General features: G+C 41.8%; 1 protein-coding gene across 3 annotated transcripts; it reads left to right on the forward strand.

The window, feature by feature from the left end:
• The first annotated feature begins 11,358 nt into the window (after positions 1–11,358).
• LOC124045554 (ubiquitin-conjugating enzyme E2 A-like) lies at positions 11,359–16,940 on the forward strand. Of its 3 annotated transcripts, XM_046364920.1 has the most exons (7): positions 11,359–11,703; positions 12,300–12,422; positions 13,281–13,361; positions 15,643–15,668; positions 15,939–16,028; positions 16,121–16,209; positions 16,438–16,940. In XM_046364920.1, exons 1-7 carry the CDS (start codon positions 11,660–11,662, stop codon positions 16,564–16,566), a joined length of 582 nt encoding a protein of 193 aa, XP_046220876.1. In that variant the 5' UTR covers positions 11,359–11,659; the 3' UTR covers positions 16,567–16,940. The 3 variants fall into 3 exon arrangements, with proteins under 3 accessions (XP_046220876.1, XP_046220884.1, XP_046220893.1); XM_046364928.1 differs by lacking the exon at positions 12,300–12,422 and having other exon boundaries at positions 11,375–11,703; XM_046364937.1 differs by lacking the exons at positions 11,359–11,703; positions 12,300–12,422 and adding an exon at positions 12,433–12,573.
• The last annotated feature ends 410 nt before the right edge of the window (positions 16,941–17,350 follow it).

Here is a 17,350-nt window from a genome sequence, read left to right on the forward strand (position 1 = left end):
GGTTCATGCTCTACAACATCCGCAGAGTACGACCCTGCCTCACACAGGAAGCGGCACAGGTCCTAATCCAGGCACTTGTCATCTCCCGTCTGGATTACTGCAACTCGCTGTTGGCTGGGCTCCCTGCCTGTGCCATTAAACCCCTACAACTCATCCAGAACGCCGCAGCCCGTCTGGTGTTCAACCTTCCCAAGTTCTCTCACGTCACCCCGCTCCTCCGCTCTCTCCACTGGCTTCCAGTTGAAGCTCGCATCCGCTACAAGACCATGGTGCTTGCCTACGGAGCTGTGAGGGGAACGGCACCTCAGTACCTCCAGGCCCTGATCAGGCCCTACACCCAAACAAGGGCACTGCGTTCATCCACCTCTGGCCTGCTCGCCTCCCTACCACTGAGGAAGTACAGTTCCCGCTCAGCCCAGTCAAAACTGTTCGCTGCTCTGGCCCCCCCAATGGTGGAACAAACTCCCTCACGACGCCAGGACAGCGGAGTCAATCACCACCTTCCGGAGACACCTGAAACCCCACCTCTTTAAGGAATACCTAGGATAGGATACGTAATCCTTCTCCCCCCCCCCCCCCTTTAAGATTTAGATGCACTATTGTAAAGTGACTGTTCCACTGGATGTCATAAGGTGAATGCACCAATTTGTAAGTCGCTCTGGATAAGAGCGTCTGCTAAATGACTTAAATGTAATGGAAATGTTAAATGTAAATGTCAAGGTACCATATGGATGACAATTGCGGAGCCTCGGAGGGCACGCACAGGGCAACTTGAGCTCTGTATGGCATCGCCGTGCGCCACTCAAATGCGGAGGTCTCGGTATAGCGCCGCGTTGACTGATTGGTTGACTGTAGTTGAGGGCGGGAGGTCCTATATAAACACAAACTGACTTCCTTGACAACTTCCTTCACTACAGCTCTGCGAGTTGTTTGTAACTGTAGAACGGGAAAGTGTATGCAGCATCAAATAGTGTAGCTTGCGATCTTAACTAGCTTCTCCCGGTTTGATGCAGTCAATATAGGTACCAGTACTTAATCATATATGATGATACATAACCTAGCTATGGCAGCAATTAGTCTACTATAGCTCAAGTCGGATTGGTTGGTTGCGGTCTCTCCCGCCACTGTTCCTGTGTCGCTTATTCACGCACACTCACAGTAGCCTACCACACAACATGGCCCCTGCTATAGCGTCATTACTCTACCTCTTCCCTTGCGCTTTATCAGCTCCGGTAAATAAATTCGCTTAAAAATGTACTTGTCTGTTGCTTCAGGACCGGGTCTGTATCGATCTGGTCTATACCGAACGGGTCTAGTTGTCCTCGATTCTGTTCAGAACGGGTCCCTATATAGTTGTATTTTATTTATGCATATCGGGTCCGGATGCGAAACCCCAGGTCCATTTTAGAATGGATCCATATTTTTTGACCCGTGAAGGCCTCTACCGGTTTAAGAGCGTCCCCGAATCTGCACCAGAAATAACAAAATGTAGCACTGGTTAAATGTGTATTTTAGTTTTTAACGGTTTGCGCTACAAACAGGCGGGTTTCTGCATTATAAAGGTGCAACCAAGGAAACAAAGCCATGCTCTGTTTGTTTCTATAGCACAGGCTGTGGTATAGCTAAGCTCAGAGCCATATAGTAGGACTTAAATGACTCCGGCTAAGTTTAATCAGACTTTCCTGTTTTAATGGTTTTCACAGACTAAGTACAGTGATACAAATTATATAACCGACACTCGTGCGCCAAAGTAAAAATACCATGTGCATTCCACAGGTCCCGTTTTATAAGTGCGTGTTAAACATCGGTTGGGGGCCACTGAGTTAAGACATCCAGTACTGCATTTAGTGGTACTAATGTTGTTGCACCACTTTGGCCAATAAGGGGATAAAGACATCATCTCAGGTCAGAATGAAGAGACTACTAGAGGATGTTCCTCCCCTTAAAGTAAAAAATAAGGGAAAGCATATTTTGTTTTATCTGCGTTTTCTTTTATTCCCCATGAGAAAATCTACCTTTTTGGACATTTCTGGTGGTGACTCTGTCTCATAGCTATTTTTTTATACAAGAACTCCCTTGTTATGCCAAAGCATATCTTTACGTTAATGTTTAAAGTACATACATACATCTTTACTGTACAGCTTTTCTGTATTATGTGAGCTTTTAGGTATTTCCAAGGTGTGCTATATGGCCTGACCCTGTCCTATTAGCTCGCAGACTGGAGACTTTGATTGAATTAGCCCCTCCTAGTGCCCTCATTCTACTTTTCTAGGAAAGGACTTTGTACGCGTTTCTGTACGCTTTTCTGTATAGCCTATCTATTGTGTCTGGTGTTAAATTGTGTGAGTTTATTTGGACTGTTTTTCTATGTTTTTGCAGCTTTATTTGGCTTGTTTTTGTTGTATTGCTTTGCTAACTACAGTAATGACAAAATGTAGACGTTGATCTATGACAAATGAGCGTGATTAGTAGTGCTACAATTTTTATAAAGCAAGGCAAAGCTACTCTTGCCTAAGGCAATTTTTTAAGAAGGAAAAATAGGAACCTTCATAAATGTATTGGTCACAAACTTTAAATCCCTCCCTGCAAACATCTGCTTCATTACATTTTTCGGTCGAGCAATCCGCTCAGCAGTACTATTCAGTCGGTACAGAATCACAAATGTTCATGAGTAGATGGCATATATATACATGCAAATTAGAGCTGACGCTCAGTGTGGAGTAGTTTTGTACGGTTTAAACTCATTAAAAGGTAATTATTTTGAATAAAATTATGATGGTGGGGCTATGATTTTTCGTGTGCATGAGAATGTATCTACAATCGTCCGAAAACACAGAAGCAATATTATTTCATATTTTCTATAGTTCACCTGAATATCTGAGTAGTTTGGTGCCCTCTAGTGATATTGAGAAGGCTGTGCAGGTCCTCAAATTGTGCCGTCTCATTTCTAAAGATTATGCTGTCATCAAATCAAATGTATTTATATAGCCCTTCGTACATCAGCTGATATCTCAAAGTTCTGTACAGAAACCCAGCCTAAAACCCCAAACAGCAAGCAATGCAGGTGTAGAAGCACGGTGGCTAGGAAAAACTCCCTAGAAAGGCCAAAACCTAGGAAGAAACCTAGAGGAACCAGGCTATGTGGGGTGGCCAGTCCGCTTCTGACTGTCATTTAGACTGTCTTGGCATAATGGCTAAACCAATGGGAGCGGGAAGGGGGTGGAACTAGGGGTGCGTTCGTAAATTCACTCTGGCTATCTACTCCGATTTCAGAGCACTCATCTGAGTGTGCAGAATAATTTATGAATTTACGAACGCTCAACACCCGTTGATTATGGCCGGTGTCAGTAAACGTCTGCAAAAAAAGCACAATTAAGTTGTTGCCAGCAGCACAGTTAGTCGCCAACACTCTGCATAACATGGACACAGCCTAACCAGCTCTGCTAGTGCGAGTAAAATGGAGTGAGATGTGCTCTCATTTGTGTCTGGAAGTAGCTAGCCAACATTAGCCAGTTAGCTTGGAAGCTTGACTAAAGATGTTAAGTCAGAACGCTCAGGTCAACCCTACTCCTCTGCCAGATCTTACACTGTGCGCTCTGAACGCTCCGAGAGCAAAACTCTCTGAATTTACGAACGGGCAATTTGACAACGCTCTGAATTTACTAACTCCCAGATCCGTATAGCTCCAGAATTAATCTACGAACAAATCCCTATAGTGCAGCCGCGAGCAGGGTTTGTGTGTCGATGTACAGTGATGTAACACAAGATTGTGAGGTTTACTGGAACCTATTTGGCAATCTGTAGTCAGGTTTTCCGTTTCTCCATCAGTAATAGTTGTGCAAAATCAATTCTTAAATCTTTGCTCATCTGTGAGCAGGAAGTTTGGCCCCGCACTGGCAAAACCAGCATTTAAATTATTTGACCAGGTGTCCCATTTCCAATGGCAGGTGACCCTCTAGCAGCAGGTTTAGGGTGTGAGGGGACCCGGTCGAGCGGCTCTACCATCGCCCCCGCCGATATCGTACACCACCACGTCTACAGGGATACAGCGGAGCACATGGGTGCTACTGGTAACGCAGGCAGCCAGGTGGAACACCAGACGTCGGTGAAGGCAGAGCAGCAGTACTACCATCAGCAGTATAACCATGCCCTGTTCAGCAGTATAACCATGCCCTGTTCAGCAGTATAACCATACCCTGTTCAGCAGTATAACCATGCCCTGTTCAGCACCAACCTCCTCTACCACGGCTCCTAAGGAGTTTGAAGGACCCCGTTGTCAGGTCGTCCCTCAGTTTGCCTGTCATTTATGCTTGATGTAAACAAGCATTCATATGCCTTAAAACCATGGAGTGAGTGGTTCCTTTTTCATATGGTCATTGTGATTTTTTAAATATATATTTTTAATGTAAAGGGAAGGCCCATCCCTCTTCTAAAGGGGATAGTTTTTGGATATGAAATGTTCTGTAAAACAGTAACTTGTTTTTGTGATAGTTTTGTAATGTGAAAGTTGATTTCGAGTGAATAAAGAAAAAGCTAGAGTAAATGCATACAATGCATTATCTTTTGATTTTCAACTTAATGTTTCTACTTTAAAAAAACTGTGTTCAGTTATCCTGCAATTAGTCATGTACTGTTATTTTACCCATTGATCCTGTTCTGGGGCTAAAACTAGTCTGAATGTAAATTCAAGTGATATGTTATGTCAGATGTATTTTTTTCTGAGTAATGAAATAATGCCTCAACCTCTAACGTTTGAATAATGTCTTGGAGTTAGGTTCTTTGTTTTGTCATCCTCATTCATCTCTATCCTGATGATAATTAAACATGAGATCACCTTAAAAGCACATTGGGATGTGATTCTTCAAATTGTCAGAACATGTGACTGCTCCTTCCTACACTAATGTATGGGGAACAATACGGTATGCTATGAAAATGGAATACAGGACTTTTGTCTTGAACTACTATCCTGTATCATTTACGCCTCATAAAGCTTGAATATGTGAGTTGGCTGGATGTCCTTTGGGTGGTAGACCATTCTTGATATACACAGGAAACTGTTGAGCGTGTTCTAACGTACTTACATTTTTTGTCTTGCCCATTCACCCTTAGAATGGCACACAATCCATGTCTGTTGTTTTCAAAGGTTAAGAAGGATTTTTAAGACGTCTCCTCTTCATCTACACTGATTGAAGTTGATTTAATAAGTAACGTCAATAAGGGATCAGAGTTTACATGGTCAGTCTGTTATGGAAAGAGTAGGTGTTCTTAATGTTTGTGCAGTGTGTATTTCCCCCCATAGTTTATCCAATAAGTAAACTGAAATTCATGTTCCAATTTTTTCACATTGGGAATTGCAATGCACTTTTTGTATTGAGTGAACTGAACCTTACCCTGTGTGCACTGGGGCCTCTGTTGAATTGCACGTGTCATAACCCATTTGTTAAATTGTTGTTTTGAGTTGTACTCAATGAACCAATAATTACAGCAATATGTCTGTGTTTTGCATTATGAGTGTTATTCAACGCCATAAGACCACCCAGGAGCCTGGAAACGGCATCTGCACGTGCAGTGGAAGGGAACGCCACAGACAATGGATTTACTCTCTGTCCATGTGAGGTCCCATGCCTGTGGTTGGGGATCATGCTCACTCCACAGTCCACACAGATGAGATGGACACAAACAATGGGACCTTGGTTGGGCACTGGCATAATTCTCTTGAATTGTCCAGAACTTAGAATCACACACCACAGGTGAGAATTGCATGTATTTATTTTTAATTTGAATGGAGTTCCATTGACTTCAAGATCTCTTTTGCAAGGGAGCCCTGCATCTTACAATTACACAACAAATTACACAGGAAATAAGAAGGGATTACCGAAGTAAAAACCCACTTGAAAAACAATCATATTCCTCAGCAGAGGTCCTCAATCAACACTCTGAAATGTCTGAAAGGCACCGATACATACATTTGTAGGGAACTCTGAAGATTGCTCCATACATGGTGTCAGAAGAAACTACACTGAACAAAAATATAAACTCAACATGTAAAGTGTTGATCCCATGTTTTGTGAGCTGAAACAAAAGATCCCAGAAATGTTCCATGCGCACAAAAAGCTTATTTCGCTCAAATTTTAAACACTCATTATTTTACATCCCTGTTAGTGAGAATTTCTCCTTTGTCAAAATAATCCATCCACCTGACAGGTGTGGCATATCAAGAAGCATATTAAACAGCATGATCATTAAACCAGGCACACTTTGTGCTGTGGACAATAAAAGGCCACTCTAAAATGTGCAATTTTGGCATAACACAATGCCACAGATGTCTCAACTTTTGAGGGAGCGTGCAATTGGAATGCTGACTGCAGGAATATCCACCAGAGCTGTTGCCAGAAAATGTAATGTTAATTTCTCTAACATAAGCCACCTCCAATATCGTTTTAGAGAATTTGGCAGTACGTTCAACTGGCCTCACAACCGCAGACCACGTGTAACCACGCCAGCCCAGGACCTCCACATCCGGCCTCTTCACCTGCGGATTGTCTGAGTCCAGCCACCCAGACAGTTGAGGAAACTGGCTTTGCACAACTGAAGAATATCTGCGCAAACTGTCAGAAACTGATGCTCATTTGCGTGCTTGTCGTCCTCACCAGGGTGTTGACCTGACTGCAGTTTGGCATTGTGCCCAACTTCAGTGGGCAAATGCTCACCTTCGATGGCCACTGGCACGCTGGAGAAGTGTGCTCTTCACGGATGAATCCCAGTTTCAACTGTACAGGGCAGATGGCAGACAGCGTGTATGGCATTGTGTGGGCGAGCGGCTTACTGTTCAACATTGTGAACAGTGCCCCATGGTGGCGGTGGGGTTATGTTATGGGAACGCATAAGCAACGGACAACAAACACAATTACATTTTATTGATGGCAATTTGAATGCACAGAGATACTGTGACGAGATCCTGAGGCCCATTGTCGTGCCATTCATCCGCCGCCATCACCTCATGTTTCAGCATGATAATGCACGGGCCCATGTCGCAAGGATCTGTACACAATTGCTGGAAGCTAAAATGCCCCAGTTCTTCCATTGCCTGCATATTCACCATGTCACCTATTGAGTACGTTTGGGATGAATCGACATGTACGACGGCGTGTTCCAGTTCCTGCCAATATCCAACACCTTCGCACAGTCATTGAAGAGGAGTGGGACAACATTCCACAGGCCACAATCAACAGCCTGATCAACTCTATGTGAAGGAGTTGTCACACTGCATGAGGCAAATGGTAGTCACACCAGATACTGACTCGTTTTCTAATCTACACCCCTACCTTTTTTTTAAGGTCTCTGTGATTTACATATCTGTATTCCCAGTCATGTGAAATCCATAGATTAGGACCTAATTAATATATTTCAATTGACAGTTTTCCTTATATAATTCAGTAAAATCGATGAAATTGTTGCATGTTGCATTTATATTTTTGTTCAGTGTAAAAACAGTTTTTTTAGTGTGTAGCAACAGACTGAATATCCAGAGTTAGTCATCATTGTAATTGGGTATGGTAACTCTTACATCTATGAATAAGTAAAGATGTCAGGTAATGTGAGAGTTTATAAATGAATAAAATGTAGTGTTTCAACCTACGTGAGGTCAAAGCTCTACTTTCTGATAGAGCGAGCAGTGATGAGTACAACATCTGTCACACTTGATAAAACAAAGTGCACTATGTTAAACTGCATCTAAAGGCTTTAATGAAGTGGCGACTGCATTCATGTAGATTACAGTGCATTCGGAAAGTATTCAGACCCCTAGACTTTTTCTACATATGTTACAGTCTTATTCTAAAATGGATTAAATAAATACAATAAAATAAATAAAAATCCTCATTAATCCACAGACCATGATGAAGCAAAAAAAATATATATATATTTTTTTGCTAATTTCTTTAAAATAAAAAACAAAAATACCTTATTTACATAAGTATTCAGACCCTTTGCTATGAGACTCAAAATTGAACTCAGGTGCATCCTGTTTCCATTGATCATCCTTGAGATGTTTCTACAACGTAATTGGAGTCCACCTGTGGTAAATTCAGAGAAATACACCTGTCTATATAAGGTCCCACAGTTGACAGTGCATGTCAGAGCAAAAACCAAGACATGAGGTTGAAGGAATTGTCCATAGAGGTGTGAGATAGGATTGTGTCGAGGCACAGATCTGGGGAAGGGTACCAAAACATTTCTGCAGCATTGAAGGACCCCAAGAACACAGTGGCCTCCATAATTCTTAAATTTAATATGTTTGGAACCACCAAAACTCTTTCTAAAGCTGGCTGCCTGGCCAAACTCAGCCATAGAGCAGAAGGGCCTTGGTCAGCGAGGTGACCAAGAACCTGATTGTCACTCTGACAGCTCAATAGTTTCTCTGTAGAGATGGAAGAACCTTTCAGAAGCACAATCATCTCTGCAGCACTCCAGCAATCAGGCCTTTATGGTAGAGTGGCCAGACGGAAGCCACTCCTCAGTAAAAGGCATATGAAAGCCTGCTTGGATTTTGCCAAAAAGCAACTAAAGGACTCTCAGACCATGAGAAACAAGATTCTCTGGTCTGATGAAACAAAGATTGGAGGAAACCTGGCACCATCCCTACGGTGAAGCATGGTGGTGGTTTTCAGCGGCAAGGACTGGGAGACTTGTCAGGATTGAGAGAAAGATGAATGGAGCAAAGTACATTGAGATCCTTAATGAAAACCTGATTCAGAGAGCTCAGGACCTCAGACTGGGGCGAAGGTTCACCTTCCAGCAGGACAACGACCCTAAGCACACAACCAAGTGTTAGATGAATTTAGTAACTATGTGTTCATGAACCAATTCAATTAAAACACTCTGTCCGTTTCTAAGGATTTGTAAGGTTCTTATTTGCATAAAATGGACAGAGACCAGCCACCAGAATTAATCAATAGCGTTTATTCTCAAAAGCTCTGCTCAAAATACCATGTACATTAGTTTATATATCACACATAGCGTCATAGCGTCCTAAATATCCCTCCTCTCCGACAAGGAAATAGCTGCTTTCAAAAGTCCATTCCAACACACACATATTGCTTATCATATTCTATCACAAGTTGCATAATCTACCGCAAGCCTAACGGTTTCTCTTCGCCTTGGGTGGGGAGACTTTCTTCCTGTTATCGGTTTCACAGTGGTCACAATTTGTCTGTTAACACTTCCTCTTTGCCTATGTAGAACCATTCTTTATCAGACAGGATATAATTATATTAGTTATAATTCTACGTTAAATGTATACATTATTTAATCATTACTGATAAAAATCCTTCAACACCAAGACAACGCAGGAGTGGCTTCGGGACTAATATCTGAATGTCCTTGAGTGGCCCAGCCAGAGCCTGGACTTGAACCCGATCTAACCTTTCTGGAGAGACCTGAAAATAGCGGTGCAGTAACGCTCCTCATCCAACCAACAGAGCTTAATTAAGAGGATCTGGAGAGAAGAATGGGAGAAACTCCTCAAATACAGGTGATCCAAGCTTGTAGCGCCATACTCAAGAAAACACAAGGCTGTAATCGCTGACAAAAGGTGCTTCAACAAAGTACTGATTAAAGGGTCTGAGTATTGTAAATGTAATATTTCAGTTGTTTTGTAAAAATGTCTAAATACCTGTTTTTACTTTGTCATGATGGGGTATTGTGTGTAGAATGATCAGGGGAAAAAACAATTTAATCAATTCTAGAATTCAAAGTCAAGGGAGTCTGAATACTTTCTGAATGCACTGTATGTCACTATAGTCTGGGGTGGCGGGAAGCCAGGTGGTTAGAGGAAGCGGCGCAGGTCCTAATCCAGGCACTTGTCATCTCCCGTCTGGATTACTGCAACTCGCTGTTGGCTGGGCTCCCTGCCTGTGCGATTAAACCCCTACAACTCATCCAGAACGCCGCAGCCCGTCTAGTGTTCAACCTTCCCAAGTTCTCTCACGTCACCCCGCTCCTCCGCTCTCTCCACTGGCTTCCAGTTGAAGCTCGCATCCGCTACAAGACCATGGTGCTTGCCTACGGAGCTGTGAGGGGAACGGCACCTCAGTACCTCCAGGCTCTGATCAGGCCCTACACCCAAATAAGGGCACTGCGTTCATCCACCTCTGGCCTGCTCGCCTCCCTACCACTGAGGAAGTACAGTTCCCGCTCAGCCCAGTCAAAACTGTTCGCTGCTCTGGCTCCCCAATGGTGGAACAAACTCCCTCACGACGCCAGGACAGCGGAGTCAATCACCACCTTCCGGAGACATCTGAAACCCCACCTCTTTAAGGAATACCTAGGATAGGATAAAGTAATCCTTCTCACCCCCCCCTTAAAATATTTAGATGCACTATTGTAAAGTGGCTGTTCCACTGGATGTCATAAGGTGAATGCACCAATTTGTAAGTCGCTCTGGATAAGAGCGTCTGCTAAATGACTTAAATGTAATGTAAATGTAGAGCATTGGACTAGTAACCGAAAGGTTCCAAGATCAAATCCCCGAGCTGACAAGGTAAAAATATGTCCTGCCGCTGAACAAGGCAGTTAACCCACATTTCCTAGGCCGTCACTGACTTGCCTAGTTAAATAAAGGTAATATACAAAAAATGTAAGCCTAGGACAGGAAGGAACGTTGACATTCTGCTATTTAGTGAGAGGCATGTCCTACACTACCCGTCTGAAGTATTAGAACATCTACACATTCAAGGATTTTCTTTATTTTTACTATTTTCTACATTGTAGAGTAATAGAAGACATCACAATTATGAAATAGCACATATGGAATCATGTATACCAAAAAAGTGTGAAACAAATCCAAATATATTTTATATTTGAGATTCTTCAATTAGCCACCCTTTGCCTTGATGACAGCTTTGCACACACTTTGCATTCTTCATTTCAAACCCCAGGTTTTGAATGGGGTTCGAAGTCCAGAGACAGATGGGCATTGCAAACTGTTGATTTTGTGGTCAATTATTATTTCATTGTAGATGTTAATGTGTGCTTGGGGTTATTGCCTTGTTGGAAGATCCACTTGCGGCCTAGGCTCAGCCTCCTGCCTGAGGCTACGAATGATTTTTGCAAAAATGTCCTAGTACTGGGTAAACTTAATGAATATGGTATTCCTCTCCGCTCCCTTTGTATCTGGAAAATGCCCACTATTTCACCTGTGCGAACACCCGTTTGTCACCTGTCTCCAAGACCGAGGTTCATAGCTGGAGTTTTATTTTTTACCTAACCGTACAAATGCTACGTCCCCGTAACCACGCCCCCCGTCAAACACGGGTCTCAAATAAAAAGGTGAGACTAAGTCAATAGATACGTATTAAATCGTTTATCAATACAAATGTAATACAATAAAGCAAAATTATATTAAAACCTAAATTATCGTACGTCTCGGTTTTCTTTAAAAGACTACGGAAACGTCCCCTATTAGCTGAAGTGGTATCGCCTAATATTCCACTTACCAGCGGCTAGGGTAGGACTCGGAGGATATCGTTTCACCGAGGCGGCAGCGGAAAAAAAGAGAGCTGAATGTTGTTGTAAACCCAACGTTAACTAGCTATATTATAAACACTTTTGTTGTAAATAAAGCAGTACATTTGTGTTACCGTTATATATTTAGTTTACGATGTCTACTCCGGCAAGAAGACGATTGATGAGAGATTTTAAACGGTGAGATGAACAATTTTCACGGATGGTGTTATTGATGTCTGAAGAAGCTATAACTAGCAAAGCTAGTCAGTGAAGGTTACCAAGCAAGCTAGCAAACGTTAACTAGCAAGTCACACAGCCGTCTGTTTCCTGACATTTTGGGGTTTACCTAGTTTACAGTTCTCAAATGTGTAATGTTGCGTTTGAAAATAGCTCATGCCGAGAAAGTCGTCGAACTCTAAAACAGTCAGCTACGTTAATTATTTAGCTTGCCAGCCAATACTTGGCTACAGATTAGCTAGCGAAGAAAACAACTTGCTCTCCCAATGCGAGTCACTATGGCTCACTTGCAAGCGAAACTGGGTTAGATTAACAATACGTCATAAGATTACTCAGGTTGGTTATGCGATGTCCCGTGCTTGAATTGCATAACGTTAACCGTTACGGTTTGTGACACGTTTAGTTTATTTTATGGTATATTGGCGAACACAATTGAATGTGCATCCCGCCATAATGTGGGGTGGAAATAGGGTTTCCCCCAAAAAGTGAACAAACTACCAAAAGAAAATAAACACATTTTCTGTAAAAAAAATAAAACAGATCTGTTCCCTACACAGGCTCAAGGGGAACCTGGTGAGGGCGGGTCTTCCGGTGCCAGTACCCCATGCAAGTTTTCAGATGTCGAGCCTTAAGTCCAAACACTTGAAAAATGGCCAAATCTTTTACATCCTTACACTCAGGTGAAAGCTCTTACTGCGTATCTTACGTAACAAAGCTTCACAAGCGTAGGTAATTGCTCTTTATCAAAAAACAACAGGCCCGACAGACGTTCTTCTTGTTCACCCAGAGGATCAGACGCTGTGCATCAACCACACCAGGAATTCAATTCAGGTATTCCACCTGAACATCTGTCGTCACCCCTGAGATGACTTGGTTGACAGGTGCTCTGCTGCCAAGTTCAGAACACACAAATTCTGTTGTCCGGATTCTTTTTAGGCCCACAGCAATCTTCCTCTACTCTTCAGAAATACAATTAATCAAAATAAAACCACTACTGGTCACTCTCAGACTTCCAAGCGTGTACTTCACCATTTGACATCTCAAATGGGTTTCTCACATATGCATCCTTGCTCAACAAACGCATCCCAACAAGAAGCGATTCATTATCATTCAAACATGTATCCTCCAATCCAATTGTAGACAATTTCCTTTTCGTTCCAGTTTTCAATACTACTGTTGTCCATTCGGAACATTTGTCTTCAACCAAATTTGCTCAACGTGCTGCTTGATTTAAACTCTGCATCCACTTCCGCCATCTTCCCACTTACGTCCCTTCTTTGAGGTTTATTGGCAGACCACACTCATAGGGTGTGTAACCACCACCTACTGTACAGGGGAGTATGTTGAGCTAGCTAAGTAGCATTAACACTTTTATGGGCTTCTGCATTGTTTGATAATATTGCAAGTAAGAGTGAGTTCAGTAATGTGTCGATTTGTAAAATAACTATCATTTTGAAAATAGGGTTAATAAGCATATATTAGCTAGGTAGCAAGCAATTTTGACACAGAACTAAAGTTGTTCTTCTCGGGCCCCATAGGTTACAAGAAGACCCTCCGGCTGGCGTCAGTGGTGCCCCTTCCGAAAACAACATAATGGTGTGGAATGCAGTCATATTCGGGTAAGATGGCGAAGCGCAAGCGGTCAGAGGTGCACATTCAGACTGTCACAGATTTTCTGTGCAATATTATTTATAACCCCATGCTCTGGCAGCAAATATTGCAGAGTTAGGGTTCAGAAACAGCCTTTTGTCTTGGTAGTTTCAAATCATATTTTATTGGTCACATGCGCCAAAAACAACAGGCGTAGACTTTACCGTGAAGTACTTATGAGCCCATTCCCAACAATGCAGTGTTAAAAAGTAAATAGTAATAAAAATTGAGACACTACAGAGGGTAGTGCGAACGGCCCAGTACATCACTGGGGCTAAACCTCCTGTCATCCAGGACCTCTATACTAGAGGCCGACCGATTATGATTTTTCAATGCCGATTATTGGTGGACCAAAAAAAGCAGATACCGACTAATCGTACGATTTTTATATATATTTGTAATAATGACAATTACAACAATACTGAATGAACAATGAACCCTTTTATTTTAACTTAATATAATACATAAATAAATTATATTTAGTCTCAAATAAATAATGCAAAGAGAAGAAAGTAAAAGAAGAAAGTAAAGTAAAAGTGCAATATGTGCCATGTAGAAAAAAAGCTCATGTTTAAGTTCCTTGCTCGGAACATGAGAACATATGAAAGCTGGTGGTTCAATATTCCCAGTTCTTCAATATTCACAGTTAAGAAGTTTTAGGTTGTAGTTATTATAGGAATTATGACGCGTCGACTATTTCTCTCTATACCATTTGTATTTCATATACCTTTGACTATTGGATGTTCTTATTGGCACTTTAGTATTGACAACCTAATCTCGGCAGTTGATCGGCTTGAATTCATAAACAGCTCTGTGCTTCAAGCATTGCTAAGAGCTGCTGGCAAAGTTGAATGAATGCTTACGAGCCTACTGCTGCCTACCACCGCTCAGATTGCTCTATAAAATATCAAATCATAGACCGAATTATAATAAACACACAGAAATACGAGCCTTTGGTCATTTAATATAGTCAAATCCGGAAACTATAATTTTGAAAACAAAGCGTTTATTCTTTCAGTGTAATAAGAAACCAATCTGTATTTTGTCGAATGGGTGGCAACCCTAAGTCTAAATATGCTGTTACATTGCACAACTTTCGATGTTATGTCATAATCATGTAAAATTCTGGCAAATTAATTACGGTCTTTGTTAGTAAGAAGCACAGTTCACAATGAGCCAGGTGGCCAAACTGTTGCATATACCCTGACTCTGCTTGCATTGAATGCAAGAGAAGTGACACAATTTCCCTAGTTAATATTGCCTTCTAACATGCATTTATTTTAACTAAATATGCAAGTTTAAAAATATACTTGTGTATTGATTTTAAGAAATGCATTGCTGTTTGTGGTTAAGTACATTTGTGCAACGAATGTGCTTTTTTGGGGAATGAGCTTTTGTTAAATCTTCACCCGTTTGGCAAAGTTGAAGTAGGCTGTGATTCGATGATAAATGAACATGCACCGCATTGATTATATGCAACGCAGGACAAGCTAGTTAACTACACATGGTTGATGATATTACTAGGTTAACTAGTGATTATGTGAAGATTGATTGTTTTTTACAAGATAAGTTTAATGCTAGCTAGCAACTTACCTTGGCTCATTGCAGCCCCAAGGTCCTTTTGACACTGCACTCGCGTAACAGGTGGTCAGCCTGCCACGCAGTTTCTTCGTGGAGTGCAATGTAATCGGCCAAAAATGCAGATTACCGATTTGTTATGAAAACTTGAAATCAGCCCTAATTAATCGCCCATGCCGAATAATCGGTCCACCTCTAGTGTGGAGTGCAATAGAGATTGCATCATCTGTGGATCTGTTTGGGCGGTATGCAGATTTGAAGGGGTCCAGGGTGGCTAGGGTGATGGTGTTGATGTGAGCCATTACCAGCTCTTCAAGGGATTTCATGGCTACAGATGTGAGTGCTATGGGGCGATAGTCATTTAGATGGTTACCATGGCATTCTTGCGTACAGGGACTATGGTGGTCTTAACGTGTAGGTATTACTGACTGGATCAGGGAGAGGTTGAACATGTCATTGTAGACACTTGCCAGCTGGTCAGCGTAGTTATTGGTAATTATGTGAGATCAAGGTCATTTCAATACCTTTCTGAGCCAATGATTCCAAAAATGTGAAGTGATTCATCTGCTCATCACAATGTTCCTCCTTCATCTGTTAACTTATTTACGGGGAAATGAAACATTTTTCACACATACAGAGAAAACGTTTAAACATATTTATTTCCCTTTACAGCCCAGAAGGGACACCTTTTGAGGACGGTGAGTACAGCACTGTGCACCCCATTCTTTATGTTTGCATACTCTACGGAGCTACGGGTTGTGTGTGATGTAATTGTTGATTTGATCAATTTCACATAAAGTAGGCTAAAGCAGTCAATCATCAAGTTCCTGTTTTATCTACCGGCAGTGTTACAGATAATACAACACCTGTAAATGTTTTCTAACATTCTTTGTTGCATGATAGTATGAGCGATATGAACTAGAGCCATGGTTCTAATTCTTCTTTCCTCCCCATCTTTTATGTTCCAGGCACATTTAAGCTTACTGTTGAGTTCACAGAAGAATACCCTAACAAACCCCCCACAGTACGATTTGTGTCAAAGATGTTTCATCCAAATGGTATGTTGTCACAACGACAGTAGCAAAACAGCCTGATTATGGTTAGTACTGCAAAGGTTAATGGTATTTTAACCCTTCTGTTTTATTTACAGTGTATGCAGATGGCAGTATATGTCTAGACATTCTGCAGAATCGATGGAGTCCAACCTATGACGTGTCATCCATTCTTACCTCTATTCAGGTAGGCAAATAGATCTTGTTTTCCATAATACATTTTATATGCCATGTATCCTCCCTTCCCTGTCAACATTTAGTCCTACTGTGACAAAGCAGATTATAAAACACTTCCCATACTGAACATCCTGAAGTGTCATGGTGCATGCCCACTTTTATGTCTTGATCTCTGTGCTGTAGAAAGCCTGTCTCGTCTACTCAGTATTCATCACCTTGCTCCCTTCCATTCTTCCAGTCTCTGCTAGACGAACCAAACCCCAACAGCCCAGCCAACAGTCAGGCGGCCCAGCTTTACCAAGAAAACAAGAGGGAGTACGAGAAGCGTGTGTCGGCCATTGTAGAACAGAGCTGGAGGGACAGTTGACCACATCCTCTCCCTTCTGGCCTTCTCTATCACCAGCGCTGAGCTGTGTGATGCGAGTTTGAGTAGTACATCTTAATTTAGATTTTTTTGTTTCTTCCTCCATTTTAATTTGACATATTTATGCACTTTACCTGTCCCTTGTTGAACATTTTTTTTCCTAACACGCTTGGAGTGGAGTTTTTGTTATTTTTTTCTATGTCTCTCTCCTGTTTTGGCTTATCAGGGGACTTATGTGCTGAATCTTGTTTTTGTCGCCACCGTCTTCTATTGAGGACAATTTTTGGACGTCAATTACCTGCCTCCCTTCCCACACTGAAATAAATTAGTTGGACTGATGTGTAATGTTTGGAAGAAATATCAATTAATCATGTTAACCTGCTTGTAGGTCCTTTCTTTGGTGTGCTCCCATTACCCTTTAATACATAAGCTCACTTTACAAAGCAGCATCTGAGCTATCAAGTTCATTACCTTTATTTGGAAAATTGTTGCGTGTGTTCATCCTTAAACAACCTGATTCAGAACTAGACCCACATGCTTAACCCATGTCTTTGTGTTGTGAGCTCTGTTACATGCATGACAGTGATAGTGTGTTCTTGTTCTCTGTTCAGTAAGTACTCGTCTAGAACATACATCCTGATTGTACAGATTTTGCACTGGTTGTCCACCATGTCACTTTTTCAGCAATTGTAAATAAGTCGTCAAAGCTACCTTTTACTATGACAGTAGTAATGTTTCTCTTGGCTGGTTAACCATGTGCTCCCTACCGTAGTCATCCATCACCTCT

This window comes from Oncorhynchus gorbuscha, linkage group LG01, assembly GCF_021184085.1.
Source record: "Oncorhynchus gorbuscha isolate QuinsamMale2020 ecotype Even-year linkage group LG01, OgorEven_v1.0, whole genome shotgun sequence".
NCBI lineage: Eukaryota > Metazoa > Chordata > Actinopteri > Salmoniformes > Salmonidae > Oncorhynchus > Oncorhynchus gorbuscha.

Coding starts and splice junctions, on each gene's coding strand:
- LOC124045554 (XM_046364920.1), top strand. CDS start 11,660: ATGTCTACTCCGGCAAGAAGACGATTGATGAGAGATTTTAAACG. Junction 11,704..12,299: donor TTGATGAGAGATTTTAAACG/GTGAGATGAACA, acceptor TTCCCTACACAG/GCTCAAGGGGAACCTGGTGA. Junction 15,669..15,938: donor AGGGACACCTTTTGAGGACG/GTGAGTACAGCA, acceptor TTTATGTTCCAG/GCACATTTAAGCTTACTGTT.